Source organism: Kwoniella bestiolae, chromosome 8 (genome assembly GCF_000512585.2).
Source record: "Kwoniella bestiolae CBS 10118 chromosome 8, complete sequence".
NCBI lineage: Eukaryota > Fungi > Basidiomycota > Tremellomycetes > Tremellales > Cryptococcaceae > Kwoniella > Kwoniella bestiolae.
Genome location: NC_089248.1, coordinates 1,560,987 through 1,583,078, shown reverse-complemented (window position 1 = coordinate 1,583,078; position 22,092 = coordinate 1,560,987). Strand labels below are relative to the sequence as shown.

The 22,092-nt window shown below is 46.7% G+C and overlaps 8 protein-coding genes across 8 annotated transcripts; 4 read left to right on the top strand and 4 right to left on the bottom strand.

Annotated features, from left to right (window-relative positions):
• Nucleotides 1-106: 106 nt before the first annotated feature.
• On the top strand, nucleotides 107-2,373 carry I302_109180 (uncharacterized protein; the record flags this gene model as incomplete). Its single annotated transcript, XM_019194909.1, has 11 exons — nucleotides 107-247; nucleotides 306-375; nucleotides 435-482; nucleotides 537-639; nucleotides 700-941; nucleotides 1,002-1,322; nucleotides 1,385-1,477; nucleotides 1,536-1,700; nucleotides 1,764-2,061; nucleotides 2,116-2,181; nucleotides 2,238-2,373. 11 exons carry the CDS (start codon nucleotides 107-109, stop codon nucleotides 2,371-2,373), a joined length of 1,683 nt encoding a protein of 560 aa, XP_019043745.1.
• A 753-nt stretch (nucleotides 2,374-3,126) lies between these two features.
• I302_109179 (uncharacterized protein) lies at nucleotides 3,127-5,437 on the bottom strand (the record flags this gene model as incomplete). Its single annotated transcript, XM_065870813.1, has 16 exons — nucleotides 3,127-3,156; nucleotides 3,214-3,328; nucleotides 3,386-3,391; nucleotides 3,456-3,566; nucleotides 3,662-3,705; nucleotides 3,765-3,862; nucleotides 3,921-4,026; nucleotides 4,085-4,099; nucleotides 4,162-4,319; nucleotides 4,372-4,538; nucleotides 4,599-4,787; nucleotides 4,838-4,848; nucleotides 4,901-5,058; nucleotides 5,116-5,215; nucleotides 5,271-5,375; nucleotides 5,429-5,437. The coding sequence occupies 16 exons, from the start codon at nucleotides 5,435-5,437 to the stop codon at nucleotides 3,127-3,129; spliced, it is 1,422 nt and encodes a 473-aa protein (XP_065726885.1).
• A 994-nt stretch (nucleotides 5,438-6,431) lies between these two features.
• I302_109178 (uncharacterized protein) lies at nucleotides 6,432-7,187 on the top strand (the record flags this gene model as incomplete). Its single annotated transcript, XM_019194907.1, has 1 exon — nucleotides 6,432-7,187. One exon carries the CDS (start codon nucleotides 6,432-6,434, stop codon nucleotides 7,185-7,187), a length of 756 nt encoding a protein of 251 aa, XP_019043743.1.
• A 473-nt stretch (nucleotides 7,188-7,660) lies between these two features.
• I302_109177 (uncharacterized protein) lies at nucleotides 7,661-9,200 on the bottom strand (the record flags this gene model as incomplete). Its single annotated transcript, XM_019194906.2, has 9 exons — nucleotides 7,661-7,808; nucleotides 7,871-7,940; nucleotides 8,003-8,064; nucleotides 8,123-8,219; nucleotides 8,295-8,474; nucleotides 8,561-8,705; nucleotides 8,773-8,874; nucleotides 8,966-9,010; nucleotides 9,087-9,200. The coding sequence occupies 9 exons, from the start codon at nucleotides 9,198-9,200 to the stop codon at nucleotides 7,661-7,663; spliced, it is 963 nt and encodes a 320-aa protein (XP_019043742.2).
• A 698-nt stretch (nucleotides 9,201-9,898) lies between these two features.
• On the bottom strand, nucleotides 9,899-15,885 carry I302_109176 (uncharacterized protein; the record flags this gene model as incomplete). The annotated part of the gene is made up of 21 exons (XM_019194905.2): nucleotides 9,899-9,935; nucleotides 9,993-10,034; nucleotides 10,114-10,408; nucleotides 10,465-10,530; nucleotides 10,587-10,655; nucleotides 10,731-10,988; nucleotides 11,083-11,138; nucleotides 11,194-11,214; nucleotides 11,278-11,318; nucleotides 11,392-11,717; nucleotides 11,775-11,965; nucleotides 12,041-12,183; nucleotides 12,262-12,601; nucleotides 12,663-13,204; nucleotides 13,288-13,628; nucleotides 13,691-13,727; nucleotides 13,794-13,884; nucleotides 13,982-14,268; nucleotides 14,368-14,705; nucleotides 14,885-15,680; nucleotides 15,754-15,885. The coding sequence occupies 21 exons, from the start codon at nucleotides 15,883-15,885 to the stop codon at nucleotides 9,899-9,901; spliced, it is 4,449 nt and encodes a 1,482-aa protein (XP_019043741.2).
• Nucleotides 15,886-16,923: 1,038 nt separating this feature from the next.
• On the top strand, nucleotides 16,924-17,680 carry I302_109175 (uncharacterized protein; the record flags this gene model as incomplete). The annotated part of the gene is made up of 2 exons (XM_019194904.1): nucleotides 16,924-17,133; nucleotides 17,336-17,680. The coding sequence occupies 2 exons, from the start codon at nucleotides 16,924-16,926 to the stop codon at nucleotides 17,678-17,680; spliced, it is 555 nt and encodes a 184-aa protein (XP_019043740.1).
• Nucleotides 17,681-18,049: 369 nt separating this feature from the next.
• I302_109174 (uncharacterized protein) lies at nucleotides 18,050-18,811 on the bottom strand (the record flags this gene model as incomplete). Its single annotated transcript, XM_019194903.1, has 4 exons — nucleotides 18,050-18,260; nucleotides 18,346-18,416; nucleotides 18,513-18,691; nucleotides 18,763-18,811. The coding sequence occupies 4 exons, from the start codon at nucleotides 18,809-18,811 to the stop codon at nucleotides 18,050-18,052; spliced, it is 510 nt and encodes a 169-aa protein (XP_019043739.1).
• Nucleotides 18,812-19,484: 673 nt separating this feature from the next.
• On the top strand, nucleotides 19,485-21,849 carry I302_109173 (uncharacterized protein; the record flags this gene model as incomplete). The annotated part of the gene is made up of 8 exons (XM_019194902.2): nucleotides 19,485-19,972; nucleotides 20,123-20,374; nucleotides 20,473-20,571; nucleotides 20,661-20,821; nucleotides 20,883-21,254; nucleotides 21,362-21,652; nucleotides 21,712-21,752; nucleotides 21,817-21,849. 8 exons carry the CDS (start codon nucleotides 19,485-19,487, stop codon nucleotides 21,847-21,849), a joined length of 1,737 nt encoding a protein of 578 aa, XP_019043738.2.
• Between the last annotated feature and the right edge of the window lie 243 nt (nucleotides 21,850-22,092).

Sequence of the window (22,092 nt, the reverse complement as noted above, 5' to 3'; positions counted from 1 at the left end):
GATCACCATGTTGATATGTTCTTGGAACTTCAAGCTCTCCAAGAATCAAATCAAGAATAACTCAAACTTACTCAAAGCATATAATCAATAGCAAACCTTCCCGATAATGTCGCTTCACGAGGTTAACTCACACCCCGGCGAGCACGAGAAGGACCTCAAGGCCCTCGATCCATTACATCACGATACACTTCCGCGTGTACCTAATGCGAGCGTTGAACCTGGAGCCCAGGTGAAAGATGTCAAGAATGTGAGTTAAGATCCTGACGAAACCATCGATGTCACCATTGACTTGATGCATGTCTTAGGCCGAGCTATACGCTGCTATCCACGAAAGCAGAATTCCTCGATGGAGCAAACGATCGATACATCTTTACTGTATGTATCCTCGAAATCAGCCCAGCATCGACCCTATACTGACTGGCTTAATGTTCCAGTCGCTGTCTTCGTCTCATTCTGTTGTGCATGCGCAAATGGTTACGACGGTATGTGGGACTATTACTTCTACTAGAAAGCTCGGCTGACTTGTCATCCAAAAGGTTCACTCATGACGGCTGTCCTTGCGATGCCCCACTTCCAAAATACCTTCCACAGTGGTACGACCGGTCCCAAAGTGTCCGTGATCTTCTCTCTTTATACTGTGTAAGTGTTACGTCCATAACACATAGTCCCTGTGAGCCTACCTGATACACCGGATATTAGCGGTGCAATGGTCGGCGCACCTTTCGCTGCTATTCTTTCCGACAGACTTGGTCGACGAAAGGCAATGGTCTGCGGTAGTATCACCATCATAACCGGTATGATCATTGCTGCCACCTCAAAGCATGTCGCTCAATTCGTCGTCGCTCGATTTATCTTGGGTTTTGGTATCGCTATCATGACTGTGGCCGCACCCGCCTATTCTATCGAAATCGCTCCTCCTCATTGGCGAGGAAGATGTACCGGTGAGTCTCAAATCCCTCAGGAGATCATCAGATTTGGCTGATGGTAAGCTATAATTTTAGGTTTCTACAACTGTGGTTGGTTTGGTGGTTCGATCCCCGCCGCTGCTGTGACATACGGTTGCAACAATATCGACTCGAATCTCTCTTGGCAATTACCTCTTATCTTCCAAGCTTTCGCCTGTCTTATCGTACTTATCGGTGTATGGTTCATCCCCGAATCACCACGATATCTCATGGCTAACGGTCGAGAAGAGGAGGCTATCGACTTCCTCGTAAAATACCACGGTGCAGATGACCCGAACTCGAAGCTCGTACACCTCGAAATCGAAGAGATGAGAGAGAATATTCGATTGGACGGTATAGATAAGGTTTGGTGGGACTGTGAGTGACTTGGGCTGAAGAACTGTCAGTCCTAGAAGCTGAATGTAACCTAATTTTCACAGACCGACCACTCTTTATAACTCACAATGGTCGATGGAGAATGGCTCAAGTCATCATGATCGGTGTATTTGGTCAATTCTCTGGTAACGGTCTTGGTAAGTCTCTAGCCCAGACTGAGGGTACTCATTCAGAAAGGCTAACAATGTCGTCCAGGTTATTTTAACACTGTCATCTACGAAAACTTAGGTATCACCAGTGTCCCCAAGCAGCTCGCCTACAACTTGCTCAACTCTGTCGTGTCAGCTATCGGAGCTCTCACCGCTGTATCCCTCACCGATAAGATGAACAGAAGACCTGTACTCATCTTCGGTACTTTGGGTGAGTCTATCTATCTCCCTGTCTTGTGACATCGATACTTTGTGCTCAAACAGTGTGTGGTAGCTTGTGCTGCTACTTTGGCCATCAATTCTGGTCTATCGGCCAAGCTTGATTCGCAGGTCAAGGCGAGTGGCGACGACGCTTCCAAAGTCAGTTCCAGTGTGGCCCAGGGCGCGCTTGCCGCCTATTTCCTATTCAACGTTGTCAACTCTTTCACCTACACCCCCCTTCAAGGCGTCTTGCCTTCCGAGGCTCTCGATACCAATATGAGGGCTAAAGGTCTAGCCGTCTACGGTTTCATCGTCAATGGTGTCGGATTCATCAATCAGTTTGCTGGTCCCATCGCTCTTGGTAATATTCAGTGAGTAGTAGCAATTGGGTAGTGGGATGAAACTTGACGTACATCGATATATAGGTACAAATACATTTACATCTTCGTTGGATGGGACGTAGTCGAAGCCATCTTATGGTTCCTCTTCTGGTGCGTTCACTGCAAGTCGTCGTGTTCAGATCAAGGCTGACGCCACCTTGGAATAGTGTCGAGTCCCAAGGTAGAACTATCGAGCAGCTCGAATGGGTCTACAACCAGCCTAACCCTGTTAAAGCCTCCCTTAAAGTTGACAAAGTGGTCATCGAATCCACCGGAAAAGTTGTCGAGAAAATCGATGCGTAGTTGTGAACATCAACCTTGACCTGAACCTTTCACCTTCTTCTTGTTCCGACTCACAGTATTTGGCGCTTCGCCTTCGCTTTTTCTTTCGTTAATTCTATTTTATGATTGTCTGTATATGAAATACATCTTGCTTGATGACTCGTGGATTTGATAGGTTTCAGTATCTTAGTATCTTGGATATATTGAAGTAAGAAGAAATGAATGAAGTCTTTCGTTTTTATGCTCGTGATGATGAATAACATTGCAAATTCATGTCTGGTATGGTAGTACTCGAACGGTGCTTTCGCCAGTTTATCTCGACTTGCCTAAATCAATCAGACGTGGTCTAGTAAGCTCGTACTTTGAGGAAATACAAAACGATTCACATTTATCGACCATTTTGTGAGCGGACCTTTCGTGATGCTGGGACCGTCTCTTGTGCCAGAGAAGTTCAAATCCCCATCATCACCGCTTCATTTAAAGGCGATTACTCAATACTGGAAATCATTCAGGGGCGGACGTTTGACATCACTATGATGATGGTACAATCGAAGTCCATCAAAAACACAGGTGGTCGGATACACCGTCCATCAAAGATACACACAAACACAAACACAAACAAACACAAACACAGACACAGACACGGACACAGACACAAACTACACACTGAAGTCCAGGGCAACTATCACACATACATGCATAAAATGATACACATTAGTCAATCCCTGAAAGCCCATTCTACCACTTTACGTGAGCTCTATCACGACACCTGAACTACTTGCTAGCGATGTTGTCTTTGAAGAACTGAAATAACTGTGGTCTCAGCCCTGCTCTCTGGCGCCATTGATCTGCGGAGCTCACCTGCATCAAAGTAGTTGCCGAGTCTTTGGGAATCCTTTCGAACGTTTCGTAGTCGACATAGACACTACCGAATCTTGGACCTAATCCTGAAGCCCACTCGAAGTTGTCCAGGAATCTGCAAATCGTTTCAGTACCCATCCAATTCGAGAATCTACAACGACGTTTGACTTACGACCATCTATTGGAACAATTCGAGTCAGCATATCTCCTTGACTCTTAGAACTGGGACGGCAGGAGCTCACCCGAAGTACGATCTAACGTCTACACCGTCAATCTGCACGGCCTCCTTGAGAGCTTGTGTATAACCGTCGTAAAACTGCACTCGACCCTCGTCATCTGTAATCATTATCAGTCTTAAGAATTTTGTCTGGGCAGGACGGGCATTACATACGAAGTCTATAAACGATGTTAGCCTTGATTTGCAGGACGTATATGCACCATAACTTACGCTTCTGCACGACTCAAGGAGCTTTCGCCTTTGATTGCCCATCCCTGTGGTTTGCGACATCTGGTCAGTGATACTCACGAGACATAGACAGTTGCCGACTCACATTCTCAGTCATGTATATCGGCCTCTTGTATCTTTGGTATAAGTAGTTCAACAGTCTTCTGAATCCCCATGGAACGTCTCGAAGCCAACCAAGTTGAGCTATCCGCGATTGAAGTCAGCCAGATCTGTTCAGGACAAGGCAGTCACAGTCTCTCACATTTGACACCAATCTCAGTACCATCTGGTTTGTCGAAAGCCATCTTTGTATATCCAGCAAACTCGTCTGTCGTCCTGGTGGCTCTGATAGTATTCGTGGTGTATGTCTGGATGAAAGCATGTTGTCAGAATGATAGCGCCTACCGATTTCAAGACAAGACCCACGTTGCATCCGTAAAACTGAGAGATATCGCTAAGTTAGCAATGCCCGATGCACAAGCCACAATGAGGATTGCACGTACCTCTGAGCTATCTTTCAGTAGACCAAGCTCTTCCTGAGTGAACTTAGGCAGCCTGTCACCTAGTATATCGACCATCGATTGAGGGTATCTACCGAGGTAGATGACATCCGCGAACCATCCGACGGCAAAATCCATCTTCCTCTGAGCGGCTTCGATATCTGTCGCATAGTGTAAGCCCTGCTCAATCTAGTCATGATTCTTCGTACTTACTTTCCGGTGATTCGTCGTATGGATCTGTCCAGTCGCCATTGAGGGTGATACCGATCATACCGCCTTGATGAGCCTTGTACTCTCGCATGTAAAGCTTGGCAGCCGAAGCATGAGCGATCATCAGATTCTGTCCTACTATCCAAGGCTCAGTGTTCGATACGTGGCCTCTGAGATCAGAGCTTGATCATCAGTAATCGATCAGGCCACAGAGAGCCTTGTTGACTCACGGAGCGAATTGACCAATACCGTGCCCCAGCACAGCAGTGCACCAAGGTTCGTTGAAGGTCAGCCAGTGCTTTACCCTATCTCCAAAAAGCTCGAAGCATGTTTTAGCGTAGTTGGTGTAGTCCTCGACAATCCGAGCTTTGTTGAGCCATCCGCCATATCGCTTGAAAAGCTCTAGGGGCAGATCCCAGCTGACATGGAGTCAGCTTCAAATTTCACAGATGCATCAGAAGCGGCTCACTGGTATAATGTCTGGCAAATCGGTATTAGCAATAGCTCATTGAACTGGTATGATGCGACTCACGACGAATGGCACTAAACCGACTTTCAAACATTCGTCTATCACGTTGTTGTAAAAGTCTATTCCTTTCTGGTTGATTGGGTCGCCCTTTCCTCCCATAGGTACGATTCGAGGCCATGAGAGGGAAAATCGATATGCATTGGCGCCAAGGGATCTCATCACTGTATATATGTTAGCTGCCATTCAAGTCATATAGTACTGGTGCCGACCACGCTTACATGCAATGTCCTCTTTGTACAATTCCAAATGGTTACAAGTCCTTTTTACATGGGTGCCATCTCTAATCTTTCCGGGTGTATCGCAGAACTCGTCCCAAATCTGTTACATGTCTGTATTAGTTCTGCGCAGTGATTCAAGGTGAGCTACATCTCACCGAGTCACCTCTACCCGATTTCCTTTCTGCTTCCGCTCCACCTCCTTCAATCTGTGCTGCAGCGGTCGCGAACCCAAACAAGAAATCGCTGGGTAACGCTGGAGTCTGTAGGCTTAACCGGTCAACGCTGATTCTCGCGACATGATCCCCGCACTTACGATAGTCATGATTTGGTATACGATATAGTTCTCTTTGGATTGTTAGAGTCGCTTTATGATTGTAATGTTGATGATTTCTGGTGTTATTTTAGCATATGAAGCTTGGAATAGTGGATGATATTGCTATAAATATCGGAATCCCATCTACAACTTTGATCAAAACCATTCCGGCTCATTACATGAAGGCTCGGGTATTATCTATAAGAGTGCGCATTGCCGAACACGCATATTTCGGAATCGGCACTTTATTGATAGTGCATTGGTACGCGGGATAGCGTGTGTTTTCAGGAACCAAGGAACCATCAATCTGCTTGGCGAGCGACTCACGTGGTTCCCCTCCTTCCCGCTTACTGCACCTTCATCACCCATATCCGCATTCCTTCTGCTTGTGGATCGGTCCCATACACGGCGAGGATGGCAATATCATGCTAAGACAGGTCCAGGCTGACGACAGATTTCTTTGCGAGTGCTGGCGAATATAATACAGCAACAGGAAGCCTGCTTGGTACTTCCGGCAAGAACACGCCGCACAACCGGATTACAAAGATGGAAAGTGACAAGCACTCGGCCCGCTCTTGCAGTACAAGTTGAAATTAGAAAGCCAATTGCCTCTTGACTTGTATCTCAGAATCCAGTTGGTGTCGAGTACATGAATCACGCATTGTTGTACTCATTGACGCCAATCGACTTCACTGGAGTTTATATCCGCTTCTTGTGGAAGTGTTACTCCGCCCCCGGTGCACGCGCCTACACTGGCGAGTGTTGTATACAGTTTAATATGTGCGCGCGCTTACGGTTACAATGCACTTTGAAAACTCAGGCTAAGTCTTATCAATGGTGACTCGATCAGATGCATCGAATCAAACAACAGGTATTTCGCAATCCACATCGTCCTCGAGTCATATTCAAAGACTGTCGGACTGAATGTCAATTGGACATCATTTCCTGCTGTCTTTTAACTCCTCTGACTCTTCAAGCATACACCTATAGTCATCTATCCAGGATGTATATCCGACCCGTCCACGCCGAGCTTGATGTCCCCACCCTCCACCAGTTCATCCGTCAAAACCCTCTGGGACTATTCACCACATCGATCCCCCATCCTTCCAACGCGACAATCCAGACCACTCATATACCCTTCGTACTCGATGAGCCTTCCAATGGAGCGGATAAAGGCACGCTTCGGGGTCACATCGCACGAGCCAACCCTCAATCGAAATCCATTGTGGAGTCTCTCACCCAATCTGACAAAGAGGAATTATGCGAAGAAGTCCTGATCCTGTTCAACTCGCGCGCCCACTCATACGTTACACCCAAATTCTACGTGGAGACAAAACCCAGAGATGGGAAAGTAGTTCCAACTTGGGATTACGCCGCTGTACAAGTGTACGGTAAAGCTAGGATTTACTATAAAAACAATGAGAAAACCTCTCATTTCCTTCAGAGCCAGGTGGAAGCTCTGTCCGAAATGAATGAGCTGCAACATATAGAGAAGAAAGGGAAAGTTGATGAGGAGAAACCATGGAAGGTGTCGGATGCCCCCACAAGATACGTTGATCTTCTCAAGAAAGCAATAATAGGGTTGGAAATTAAGATAGATAGAATAGAAGGCAGATTCAAACTTAGCCAGGAGAGCTCGGATGGTGATTGGCAAGGTGTAGTCAATGGGTATAAAGCTTTGGGAACAGAGGAAGGTGATAAGATGGCGGAGCTGGTGGAGAGTAGAGGTCAAGGCAGAAAGGTAAAGGCAGAGCAGTGATGCATCAGGTCCATTTACCATGCCCGTGAGTATTCTTGTGTTATCTTTCCATTCGATTTGGATTGTTGACTGAGTGGTTCACCTCAGCAGGATCACCTGATCACTCATACTCCGTATTCTGAAATGGAAGATATGGATGAGGATGTCATGTTGGCGTGCATGCCATCTGCCTCGTATATCTATGTGATAGAGGTCGTAATTCGTCATGTATGTTCTTTATTCTATGTTCTATATTCTGATTTCTATACTCTCTATTCTAGTTTCTATTTGAAGCTCGTTTAATATACACATCATCTACTGTCGTTCGTAAAGTATCCGATTCGTGTACCAGGAATACAATATGACAAAGCCGAGGTGGTTTCATACTTGGTTTCTTACGATTCTTATAAGACACATATCGTTAATAACACCGATGATTTCTTTTTAGCCTAATGAGCCTGCTAGTCCTGTTATGTCGTTCTGAGTCGATCAAGTCAGACCATATTCTGGATACCACGTGCAGGAATGTTCGAGCAAGTAGACTCTCTTCTTGAATCCCCTTCACCCAGCTTGCGATTCGAGACTTGAATCGTGTCATTCTCGACTGTTTCACCTGTACTATCTTGTCCTGGAGTGATTTTCCTGGAACGGTCTCAATCAGCATTCTCATTTTTGCTTGGCGCGGTGTAGTGGAATTCGCTTACCAATAATGAACGGCTTTCAGAAACACGTATGCTCCTGTAGCAAGCAATGATCCGAGTGTTGGTCCAAGCCCTGGCGAAACGATCTCGTGTCAGCAATTTGTGCAAAGGTGAACTAACCATCAGACCACTCACAGTAGATCCAATGGTAATCTGAGAATCCTTGGAAGCACGAAGGACCAAACGCTCGGGCGGTGCTGTGGTACGTAGCAAAATTAGACTACGCTCCGAGGATACACATACCTATTGACTCACTTGACTGCGCCACCTGTGAAAGGAGCAGAGTACAGCACGATGACGAAGAGGGTGAAAGCGAATCCCATGGGTGCGAAGGGGGTAAACAGGTGTTTCTCTGTGGGCCACACACCATCGATGAGTCAGCACTGTCTGTGTCCACGGGTAAGGGTTCTTTGGATAGTGGACTCACCGGCAGCCAACATCAATACGCTCAAAATCAGTCCCGCAGTAGAGAAAGCTTCTATAAATACCCCTTTTGTCCTACTAGTCCCATTCTGTAACTGCACATTCACATCCAAGTCTATTGGACTAAGCCCTGTGAGAATCGCGCACGCTACGAGGGATCCCGCCATCTGTGCGGCAGATACGACTAAGATCGGGGAGGATCGTGGTCAGCTTCAATCGATGAATATATCGGTAGGAACGAGTGGAGTAAATACAGGACATTTGACTCACGTATGAATCTCACAGGTCTGATCGCCCCGATCAGATACAAAGCCAGCGATACTGATGGATTGAAAATGGATCCTGTGAATCTGTAGAATATCGTCGATGTCGCAAACAACGATACAGCGAACGCCGCTGCCGAGTAGAAGTAGCTCTATGAATATCATGTTGATTCTGAGTTCACTGTGGAGCAGTAAGTTGAACAAGAAATAACAGCTTACGATCAATGCCAGTGCTGCATCTGCGCTTGGAGATGAAGTTGTCGATTCGTGTTCTCCATTGTTATCCGCCATTTTCTGGAACGCTTTGACAGTTTGGATTGACTAGAAGTTGTTCGGCATCGCATCAGCACACCGGCTCCCAATTGTTCCATCCCTAGAGCCGGGTAGGATCGAGGACTGTATGACGACTCACACCTAGACTGAATATGAAGAACATGATAGTTCCTATGAACTCTCCCTATCACGCGATGGCAAAGATAAGCATCACATCGCCGTATGATTCTGAACGATCGAAGTAGCCAACCAAGACTTACCGCCGTCGCGATGAGATCCTTGTTGATATCGCCAAACAATCCTTTTTGCTCTTCCGTCTTCTCCATATAAGTCAATTCTATCGATCTCAGGTAATTCCTAGTCTTTCGGAACATCATGCAATCCTCTCCTAAAACTTGGTAGGTATCTCAAGGTAATCCAGTCTATGAAAAGAAGCAGAAGCGGCGAAGTGTTCGAGAGGAAGTAGAAAAAGAAGAACAAAATGAAAATCAACTGAGAAAGATATTAGGTGAAAATTAATTATCATGCCGGCGGCAACGAGAAATACAGTACAGTAGTATACAACAGCGCACGGACGTAAAAGGGATTCCAACAAAATTGAACGTCATCTAATGATTCCAGCGAAAACAAATAAGGTAAAATTTAAAGGGTCAGCCGTCTTTTGTCTCGCAGCATGCATGATCAATCCCTAATCACGAGTATTTTACGTATGTACTTTTACAGTGTCAGCATCGAGACGGGATTGCTGGAATCAAAGGAAACGTCATTTGAAAATTGATTTCAGGGTGGTCCAAACAGACTTTCCTTATCTACTAACCGATGTTCTTTGAAATACGTCATTCTTGGGGTTTGGTGCTGTAGTAGTTTCACCTCTTTTGTTTGAATGACCTCTCGCCACTTTCTTTCAACCGACTATGCACCGAGAACATGACCGAGTCATGGAGAGAAAGGACTTCTTTGAAGCATCATACATTGTCATCAATCTAGTCTGCTGATAATTTTCATAACGGTCAAACGGATATGTCTGGCAGCGATGGTCAACCTTGTGTCCTAAGAAAAGAAGAAACCAGAATCATTTCGCCTTCTTCGACTGTTTGCTTCGCAATTTCCTACATGCCTCGATACATCAGCTTTAAAACACCCAGCAGTCCTCAAGGCACACTCACAGCAAGAGGAACACCAAAGCATATGAGCTCAGACAGAACAAACTACGGACCAGACGAGATCATCAGCACCCACTCGCGTACTACCTTTAGATCTCGTATATCAGGGGAAACACCAACTCACAAGGTGATTGCGATATTCCTCCATCCATCAGACTTCTGCCCCAATCCCAGCGCATCAAGGTACGAACTACCCTTGGCGACTGTACAGTACTGGCATCCACTCGTGGCCTCCGGATTGTTCAGATACCCCGGAGCTTTCGCCAGGAAGGGAGTCATATATTCACCGCAAGTCATACCGCTTCCTGGTGGTGGGTCGAACACACCGAACTCATCCTCTGCACATTGCACTTCTACGTCCCATAGGATTCTGGAGACTAATCCGCCCATTAGGTAGTTGAAGGGATTGAGGTAGTATACTGCGGGTGACGTCAGTCAGAATGTCGAACAGGAAATCAGGCAGAAGGAGACCTACGCCAATATCGCCAGAAAGCGGTGATCTGGGAGTATGGGACCAAGACACCACAGAACATGATTAGGACTATCAAATGTCATCAGTAATCGGAGATTGTCAGAGGACAAAGATCCGGAACTCACTTCCGATAAGTAGGGGATTCACGAGGGACGCGAAAACCTCGTGAGGCGAGTAGGCAGCGATGAATTGACCTGTAAGACAGACCAGGTGAGCTCCTGGACCGAGTCGTCTCGCGAAGTAGTTTCGACAACAGGTGGATCACTCACCAATACCGGTATACAAGAACTCGTAAAACGTCATCTGGAGATACACCGCGCCAGCTACACCAGGTTTGAACGATAGTCCGGCGGTGGGATACCAAGGTGCGAAATAGAGCAAGGCGCAGACTAGCAGATACGGGATTTCCGCTACGATCTCACCGAAACAGAATGCCCACCAGGCGTACAGCTTGGCTTTCTTCTCTCGCGCTTCGAAGATATCTCGGTTGTGGATGAACTTAGGCTGGGTTTGGTGGATGACACCGGCTGGATGGGAGTGTTCGATGTGTCAGCATTTCGAGCGGCAAGAGGTCGGGAGACAGTGAACCGATATCGAGCAAGCAGAAATTGCGATACTCACGAGCCACGAAGACATACATGAAAGTGGAGAATACTCGGTTTTGTAGGTCCGCATAACTGAAGGGGAAGATCGTCAGATATCGCTACGAATCAGCATCAAGAGTCTGCTCACGTGTTACCGATCTTCCAGAACCTAACGTTGAAGTAAATATCAGTTCAGCTCTTACCATTGGTAACTCAATTAACCGCCACTCACGAGAATCCATTCAAAAGAGCAGCAGCGACATGTAAAGCGATCTACAACACAACAATACCGGTCCATCAATCAGCTGCTTCACATGTATGAAACGGTCAGATCGAGGATATGCACCTTATTGAAGACATACTCGGTATCCCTCCAGAGCTGGATCGAAGCCCTTTTCGAGACCAATTTCAACTGCAGCCAAGCTGGCGAAGCGTACTCATAATGTTCCCCTTCGATTGCGATATCCACCTTTGAAGATACCGCTTTCAGCTCTTCCAGCTCCCTCAAGCGATCTTGCGATTCTGGAGAATCCAACCATATCTGTGCCCAGTCCCTACCTTGGGACAGGTCTCCAGAGACGATGTCGATCATTCTTTCTGCAGGGTTCACCTCCCTGGGCATGGAGACACCGTTACGCTCAAAATACCCGTTCATTTGGTTGATCGCTCCGACTATGCGATACTTTCTGTCAGCGCTTTCTGACGGTGGGATCTAAGGGAGGCACTTACAGTACACCGTCTTACCACCACCTTTCAGGAGTAGAAGTTGATCGAATTGAGCGAACAATGCGGCTGAAGGCTGATGGATCGTACATAGTACAGCTTGACCTGCCGCAGCTAGTTTTTTCAAGAATGAGACAATGAGGTAGGAGCTTTGACCATCTAAGCCTGATGTCGGTTCGTCAAGGAAGAGCAGCGTGCTGGAAGAAAGCTAAGTCAGCTTTGCAGAGACAGTCGATGACGACACTTTGAACATCGAGGATCGAAAGACTCACGGCTTGCTGACTAGTTCGACACCGATTGTAAGTCTTTTCCTCTGTTCCACGTCCAGCCCGTTTCCTGGTGTACCAATCAGAGCATCTTCGATATCCCTCAGTTCCAGTAGCTCAATGATGACCTCGACATATGCCAATTTTTCCTGATGAACAGCAACACGTGAATCAGCAATCAGCAATGAAAACATGGCTAGTTCTTCTTGAACGATAAGATGTCTCACCTTATTTGTAAGGGTTCTAGGTTGTCTAAGCAGCGCTGAGAATTCCAAAGCTTCTCTGACGGTAGCCTGCGGCAGATGCACATCAACCTGTTCACAGTACCCAGTAGTCCTCTGGAAAGACACAGAAAGCGGTCGACCGTTCATCAACACCTGACCTGTGATGTCACCCTCTGTCTTCCTCAAGGCCAGTACGTCCATTAGGGTAGTTTTACCTGCTCCTGAAGATCCCATCAATGCGGTCAAAGTGCCCGCTCTACAGTATCCTGAGATGTTGTCTAGAAGTTTCTTGGGTTTGCCGTTGGCGTTCACTGTGTAGTTTAAGTTCTTCCACGTGAGTACTCTACGTTTGGATACTTGTCAGTTTGCTCAATTATCAGTTCAGAACGGTGATGGTGACTTACGAATTTGAAGCATGAACCGCGCCGTTCGCCACCTCTCCTTCAGACGATCGAGCTGTTTTCTCGTACAGCTGGGTGTGGCCCGTACCGTCTTCCTCATCTTTAGGCGATGAACCGTTTTTCCTAGCTTCTCTTATAAACCGTCCTCCGCCACCTCTCTTGTAAAGTAACATCGATTTCGTCGACCCAGCCGCAGGAAGAAGTTCAATCATGATCGCGCATAACGCCAGGAAGAAGATCCACATAGCAGTGATAATTCCGAAATTCCTCCAAACGTGATTCTTGTAGAATCCCAGTGCGACTGCTGCCCATTCCTTCCCCGAGACGATGGTCGAGCCGGGCATCGAACCGGCCACGGCGCATCCTTGAGTCATCTGGTCGTACGATCCTCCTGTAGGGGCCAGTTGAGGTGAGATACATGCGAGCGAGAGTCCGTCGAGCTCATTGATCATCATTGCTTCGAAGGCGTAGTAGAAGACGTTGATCCATCGTATCCAGCCGAACCATGGGTGCATTGCCGGTGTGTAGATTGCGTAGCCCGCGTACTGTCGGATATCGAAAGGCAGAATTAACAGAAGTGAATTGGTATACTTTCTTTGACCTGATGATGAGATGAAATGTTACTCACCAGAGAAAGTAGGAGAATAGCAAAACCAGAAGCCTTCGAAGCATTATTGAAGGTGTTGAACGAGTAGCCGATGAACCTGAATAACGCTGTGGTGCAGAGCGTGGTCATATACGTGAATAACAGGAATGAGAAAAATAGTCCCGCATCCACTTGAAGGCCAGTCATGAAGTAGATGATAATTGAGAATAGGAATATCTGGACGGCAAAGATGGGGAGATCGCCAATTGTCTTGGCGAAGAGGACTGCGGATGGTCGGTACATCGAGAAACCCTTGTGTTTTGCCAGCACGGATCGACCGGTGAATACTGCTGTTGTCTCTCCTAGTGACATGAGGGAGGGGACTGATGGGTTGGGCGACCAACTTAGCGAAGAGTTCGAGTGGGTGTCAGGATAAGTTGCTCACAGAATAACGTTAAGAACAGGACACCGCCCCGTAAGAACTGTAGACGATACAGTATGGTAAGTGATTTTGATTGCTTCAATCATCAGGAAATAGGGTCACTCACCAGCCCTGACGTGTCCTCGGCCATCTGATAGAACATCGAGCCACCTATCAAAGCCTGCGCCACCATTGTAGCGGGTCTGACCCAGAATGTCCTATAATTTTCATTCTACATGCATCAGCCCATCACAACGGTGGCAGGAAGAAAGGAAGGCCTGTCATGATCGCTGATAGACTCAGAACCAAACTCACCATTGATCACCCCATCTCTGCTGATAATCCCTGATCAACGCAGCTTTGATCTGCGCGATATAATTCAATTTTTCAGGTCTCACTTTTCTAGCCCATTTATCTTTCTGACTTTGAATTATATTTCTTGTATTTTCAGTTTCCACATCTTTCTCGTTGCTTGTGAGATACTCATCTAACTCTTCCCTCATCATCTGGGCTGTTGGCGATTTGGCGTAGATCGCTGCGAACTCTGATGCGGTGGTGGGTATGTATCCTGTGTGACCAGGTTTGATCTTCCTTTCGTTCGTCTAAGCAGCGAGTTGTATCAGTAGGAGAATCAGGATTTCGGTGTTTAGTCTCTGAGGAAAGTGAGAAGGTGATATGGCATTGGAAAAGGTCAAGCTTACAGCAGTAACAGCCGTTAAGAAATCCGCTGTATTCCCCCCATCAGGATGAACGAAACCCAAATCTTCAAAGTACTTCCTGGCATCTTTCCTTGGACCATAATAGATTATTCGTCCCTCGGCTATGACTGTAACTTTATCGAACAGGTTGTATATCCCATTACCAGCTTGGTACAGGCTTACTACCATTGTGTGTCTCTCTACGTCCGTGAAAGTCCGGAGGTTCTTGATGAATCGTAGGGCTGTATCGGCATCGAGACCACGGGTGGCATTGTCCCACATTTGGATGGAAGCTTTGGAGGTTAGGACTTCGGCTATGGAGACTCGTTTTTTCTCTCCGCCTGTATGATTCAGTGTCAGCATATGTGCTGTCAGGGTATATAGGATGAATTCCGAAACACGCGATATGTTAGAGAGTGTGGAATTGGGAGTACCTGCAAGTAGCGAGGGTGGACAAGATTGACGCAGGGTTGACAGCATACTGATGAGAAATGCAAGCATCGGGAGAGAATCGACTCACCAGAAACACCCCTGATATACTGATCTCCCACCTTCGTATCATGTGTATGTTCCAGCCCAAACATCTTCAACAGCTCTCCCTTGGATTTATCCTGATACTCTCCCCTCGACATGGGTCCACCACCAATCTCTTTAGGTAACCTCGCACCGCTTGACGGGGTATTCATCCTAAGTGCAAAATCCAATGTCCTCCCTACCAACAGATTCGGATCGTGTAGATCTTCCTCCGAGTTGAAGATGATATCGCTCTTATACGGTTCCAACTCCTTTGGATGGTCCTTGGAGCTCATCGATCCATAGTATATCGCTCCATCCAGTCCTGCGTATCCCTCCTTATTCCCACTTAGAGCCTTGAGGAACGTCGTACAGCCGCTCCCTGGTCGTCCAATCACCAACATCATTTCACCCGACTTCACCAGTCCCGAAAAATCTTTGATCAGGTAATGTTCACCTTTTCTCAACCCTTCTTCTCCCTTGGATGGAAGGGGATCACCTCTGGTCCATACCTTTCTTTCAACATCGTCATTGGCCGGTGTGTGTGCTCCAAGAGATTCCTTGTCGATATGCCGACGGGAGTTATCGCTGGTAGAAGGGTTATCATGTTTCTTGGCTGAAGAGAGAAGTTCGGCCTTTCGACGGTATTTGAGGGTCTGCCATGGAAGTAAGTACGTTCCGAGCGATTTGCCGTATTCTACGTTATCTATCCCGCCTGTGCCCCTCACTGAGAGATGATCGAATGCTAGTGAGAGGGATTTGTAGGGTGGTAGACCTCGAGATTCAAGCAAGGCTTGGTCTTCCTATTTGTGACGGAGAGAATCAGAACTTGTACCAGTGTTGAATGCAGCTTGAAAGAAGAACACAATTACTGACCTTTAGCTGATTCTCAAGTGTCCATCGTTGTTCCTCTCCTTTCCTCTGCGTGATATCTTCACGGCTCATCGCTGTAAGCTGGGTTGGTAAGGATTGAGTCGACGTTGGTGATCCACCTGGTTCTGTCGACATATTGCTGTTTGATTAGCTGTAAAATTTCTTGCTCGAGTACTGTTTTGTTAACTTGGATACATCGAATGTTAGACAAAAGCGATTCTTGAACCCATTCATATATGGCATACATAGTCCTTCGTCCTGGATCCACCCACCGGTGAGTACCAAAATCCAAGCATTCTCTTAGCCTATCAAGAATTTTCATTCGACAGCAATGCATTACCGGTTATTGCAATGTTTACACTTTGACACCATAGTGTTGTTTTCGTTGTTTACCCTTGTACGAGAAAATCGGATATGGTAGATCTCGCCTATGAACCCTGTTCGAGTTTCTCACACCCATCCCATTGCCTCTGGTCATCTCGCCCTGCATTGCAACATTGGATGCCATGAGATGCATGTTGTGAACCCTGAGGAGATAGGAACTATCGGTTGAGAGGTTTACCGTAATTATTTTTAGGCATTTAGGCGTCAAGATGGGTTGGGTTAAGCTTGTTGTAGTTCTTACTTTGGCATTTCATTCATGACTGTTTCCGAGTACAGTAGCGAGATTCTCCGAGATTGTTTGGTGGGTTTCGACCGTGGGAGACTAATTCATGTATTTGCTCGGTTGTAAAGGTGAAAGGTGACTTTGACCTCGGTGTTGGTTTTGTTGGTTTATCGGTTTACTACTACTGTACTCATCTCGAAACAGCACCATGCATACCTTGTAACACCGCTCTGCTCGGTGTCACTGCTCGGCACAGTGAGTATCAAAGCAGGAGCGAGTGAGGTCATTCGGAGAAGAGAGGACGTCAAGCCTGTTGTACCTACGACACCCACCTACCCAATTCGTATTCTCATGGTTGTTGCCGGTCAGAGGATGTCATCCAATGCCGTAACCGAACATAACATGATCCCCCTCCCCTCGACTTCCCACTTTCTCACGTCTATATATAGGCATAAGTTGAATCACTCTTTCCTCATTCCTATCTCTTTCATCAACTACAGATCATCATCAATACAAATCTCATCATCATCAAAACAAATCTCATCATCCAAATTTTCAACACAACAATGTCATCCCTCACAGACGCTATCACCTCCCTCCCCGCTCCCTCTATCACCCTCGCTCTGGGTGGGCTGACCACCGCCTATGTCTTCTTCGCCAACATCGGTGAGACCCAGCGAGGTACCATCGCATACTTGAATGGAAGGTTGGGACCTGTCACTCTGAGTGATAAGGAACGAGCGAAAGTGTGGAGAGGGTACTTCAAACCTGCTGCTGTGAGTGAACGCTGAACGCATGAATTTTTGGTGTTTCTCTTTGTCTCGTATCCCCAATGCTATGTCTCAATGAACATACACCTGATCCCGCTTTCCATAATATCACACCATCACATCATCCTATCTCGTTATGCACAATCCACTTATACCGAATCTCGCTCGGTCATGACCTCGGTCCGGCTAAACTACCTTTACCTCGCAGACATGGATCATCTCCTCCTCCCTCACATCAACCGCACTGAACATGACCACCTCGTACCTACACAAATCCCCCATCATCTCCAAAATAACCTTCGTAGCAGGTATGGCCTCCCTCTGGATCCTACCCATGACCTTCTTCCTCGGTCTTCCAACTATCAACTCCAGATTGCTCGACCTCGCCCAGCAAGATGAGGGAACCGCCAATAAGATCATCACTCCCAAGAGCGATGATGAGGCGAAGAAGTTGATCAAGAGCTGGGAGGAGAAGCATGTGATCAGGTTTATTAGTTATGGGGCGGCGTGGGGGTTGAGTTTGTTGGCTATTCTTTTGGATGGGAGGGTTTAAAGATAACGAACAGGTCTCTGGGAAGGAGATGGGTAGAGAAAAGGGTGGGTAGGAGATAGGAGAGAATGGTTGAAACTGTATGTATCCAAGTGAAGTGAAATCACATATATGCGAAGTACGTGTGTAACAGCCATAGCATGATTCAGATCCCACTAACACCCGACTAATCAGATACTTACGGATGACCCGAATGCAGACTAAGGCATTGTCAATCCATTCATATCGCCCACGAAGGAAATAATCGCTATATCATCTCAGTATGACTTAGTGAACTATATACAAAACAAATAACCAAAAAGGATAAGGATGAGAGGTGATTGAGCGAGACTAAGCTGATATACCAGAAGACCATTCGACTATCATCTAACTCTAGCAGCAACTTCCAGAAGCCACATGATCAATCGACACCGTACAAGTATCCCTACCAAATAGGATATACCCAGCCGTTTGACCCAGGAAAATAGCGAAGAGGATGAATCCGTTGAAGTACATCCCAAAGAGCATCACCAGGAAGGCAGCTGTGAATTGACTGCCGTAGCATATCCCTCGGATGACTTGTTGAATCCAAGAGGGGCGGAAGCTATTCATACAAGTCAGATATCATCGTCCTACGGTGAGAAGGGTTGAAGGCTGAGGGCAGAGCGCGCAGAGAGGGCAAGACTTACTGGTATGGCATAGGGGCGGTGGTATCTTTGTTGTTCGATAATTCTGGTAATGCGCTGGGGACTAATCCTGCCTACACATCAGAACAGGTATGAGAGTTTTGTTAGCGTGATTCCTGTAATCAGGAAGGTAGAATGCGTTGATGATGATAGCGTTGTACTCGACCCACCTTGGCAGCCATGATCAACCTCCTATCGTACTCCCTCCCCACCCTTCTGACAAACTCAATTGCCATGCAAAGTAAGAAGACACCGATGACACTTCCTGCGAAACCGCCTTTGGATCGTACGTGCCAGGTGGAAGAGAGGAAACATGCGTCGATGGTATTCCAGTTCCATAGCATGGAGACTGAGCAATATAGGTAGTAGTGTCAGATACATTCTGCCTCAGTGGGCCAGTGGTAAGGTAGTTGGACTCACTCTTACATGCATGCGAGGACATGTCCATATCGCCGTCGCCCATATCCATGTTGGGTGGTGGTTGTATCTGTATGTGTTGGTTGGGTAAGAGAAGGGGTGATTTGTATTTGGGTAACTTGTATCACCACGATAAGTACTGATTACGCGATGTTCAATGAAGAAAGATGCATCCTTCCCTCTCGTCCCTCTGGATTATATATATGCATGGCCCCAGGATACTATAGTATTGAATTGATATGTATACAGTATGCATCAACTTTGCAATCTTGACCCTCTTTTGAGCTTGAGCTACACTTGGCACTTGTACAGTATGTGATTGGCTGTAGATTTGCCGCATGCGATCGAAGGATACCGAGCCATTTTATTCTTGGTTGATGTGTGGTAACTGAGCAACTTTGTTTTTAGTGGCTCAAAGGTGAACGAGTGTATCAGCAAATCACATTTATAGCTCGTGTGTTGAGACGATTTTATGGATAACTTTGGGTGTGTCTGAAACATTCCGAGGATTAAGGGAATCGTGGGATTGGGATTGATTGATGCTTCAGGAGTAGTAGCGAAGGAAGGAATGTATATACAAGAGAAAGAGGCAGAAGGGAATTGACCAATGTGATTGAACATAAACGACATACCTCGCCCCCTCCTACTACTACTACTACTACTACTACTACTACCGATCATTCACTTGCTCCACAGAGGTACATACGGTCTCTTGAAGTTGAATTATGCTACACCACCGAAGCCCAATGGACGCAGGTGTCACTCCAGGTCAAATCGACTCCCAAGGACGATACGTCCCCACCTCAGCCGAACGAACAGCCTACCAAGCAGCTCGTATCCCCTGGGCCGACCAGGTGGTGTATGGCTACTACACCCTCGCTTTCCTCTGTGGGATCCTAGCCCTCTATGCAATCTTGTATGGTCTTTGGAAATTACGTATCAGGTATAGATACGGTATACGCTCCAAGGCATATATCAAGCTCAGCGCGATATCACGCTTACTCACTTACCCTCAGCTCCCCCACAGGGGATGGGTATCGTACATATGGACTTTCGGACCTTTGGGACCGAATATCTTATTGGGTGCTGGGTTGATCTTTGCGACTGGGTTCACATTTATCAATGAGTATTATTATTATCCGCCGTTTTATGGGAGCGCACCACTGTATCTTAGGAGCGAGTGGATAGCCATGGCCACGCTGCCGTTTGTATAGTGAGTTGGTTAACCCTTTTCTACTTCCTCGTCCCAACATATCTATCTCCCTCCTGTCCTCCTCTCATCGGAGGCTCATCGTCCACCGCCTGCTCCGTACAAATTAACGTGTATGCTGATAATCTATTTCCAATTGATGGTCGCATCCAGCGTGCTAGGCTCAAAACGCAACCTCATCTCCATCCTAACCGGCATCTCACACGAAAAGCTCCAAGTCCTCCATCAAGGCTCGGCCTTCAACTTCACCTACATGTCATTGGTACATACCGTTGCAGCTTGTATCCGAGCGATTCGAGAGAGAGGTATGAAGGGGACATTGGCGGTTAATCAGGTATACGTATCGGGTTTTGTGGCTTTGGCGCCGCTTTTGGTACTGTTTGCTGGGGCGTTGCCTCCTTTCAGGTGAGTGCGATGTCACGACGGAATGCGTTGCAGCGATTATTGTAGAGCAAGACAGTGCATAGAGGATGGTACCGATGATTGTTGTGTTCGTACTATAGAAAATCATTCTACGAGTTATTCTATTGGATCCATATCACAATGGCGGTGTTCTTTGCAGGGGCGATGTTCTGGCATGGATACAAGACACTAGATAGCGAGTGGGTACAAGCGTTTCAAGCTCATTCGAATACGCACTTCAGAACCTGTGTGAATGCTGACTTTGCGATCGATATTGATGATGTGATAGCGCATACATGATAACCACCCTCGTCCTCTTCCTATCAAGCGCCACCACCCGTCTAATCCTCATAATCCTTAACAACCCTACCCTACACTCTGCACATGTCGAGCTGCTAGATGAAGATACCCTGAAAATTACAATTTCGACGATATATATAAATTGGTCGGGTGAACAACATGTCTTTATCAGATTTATGGGATGCAGGATTTATGGGATGCAGATTCCTAGATTCACATCCTTTTACAATTGCCAATGCCCCTCCCTTGGCCCAACAGACGCAATCGAGTGATATTGAGAAGACTGATAGGTCTATGGCTACAAGGGAGATGATATTTCTTTTGAAACCTTTATCGGGATTTACCAGAACCCTTTTCAACCAAGTCCAAAACGGTCAGACAAAATACAAGGTACTGATTGATGGACCGTATGGCGATGCGAATGTTGGAGGTGATTTAAGGGGGTTTGATAAGATTTTGATTGTGGCTGGAGGGACGGGTATCACTTGGGCGTTGAGTGTGCTGCAGGATCTGGTGGGCAACAGGGAAGGAAGAGGAGGGATGGGAAGAGAGGTAGTATTGGTATGGGCCGTTAAGAGGATTTGTGAGTTTTTCATTCCATTCTGGGTCTCTATGACGGTACAGCTCGACATCATTCCTGAGTGATTGAGATATGATGTTAATGTTTGATATTTGTATTTACACGTAAAGCATCAATGAAGTGGTTCGAAAACGAGCTGCAGGCCATCCGGACCCATCATCCCAATGTCTCTATCGAACATTACATCACAGAAGAATCGATCGACGATTTCTCTCGCCCTTCACCCCCTGAGTCTGGTCCATCTTCAGCCGATGGTCATGGTGAAGACGACACTCCCTCTACTGAGAAAGGTCTTCAACTGAGCATCAAAGCCAAAGCGGATTGCCACCGAGGTCGACCGGACTTGCCGTATTTGATCGAACGCACCGTAGCGTCCACACATGGATTTTTGGCTGTTGCTAGTGAGTTCATCCGGACACCTGGATTCGGACCATGGGTATGAGCTGATCGTATACATCAGCCTGTGGTCCACCTGCATTCCTCACTGATTGTGCAAACGCAGTCACCAAAGCTCAAATTGGGATTCTCACAGATCCTCACGGGTAGGTATCCGGATGTGAATGAGGTGTATTTGAAATCCGAGTCGTATGGGTGGTGAGATCTGAGATGTTCGCTGGGGATTACTGTAGATAGAAGATCTTGGCTGGAATAAGTAGGTTATAGGATAAGGTGCTTGAGGCAACTTGTGTATATCTTATGCATGTGTTGTGCCAGGAATCAGAAAGCTGCATCGATGCAAGGTACATTTATATATACACATTCCAACCGTACAAGTACATGACCGTTCCCTAGTGTTGTATTGGTATTATCGATTATAACAAAAATTGAACAGTAGAACCTT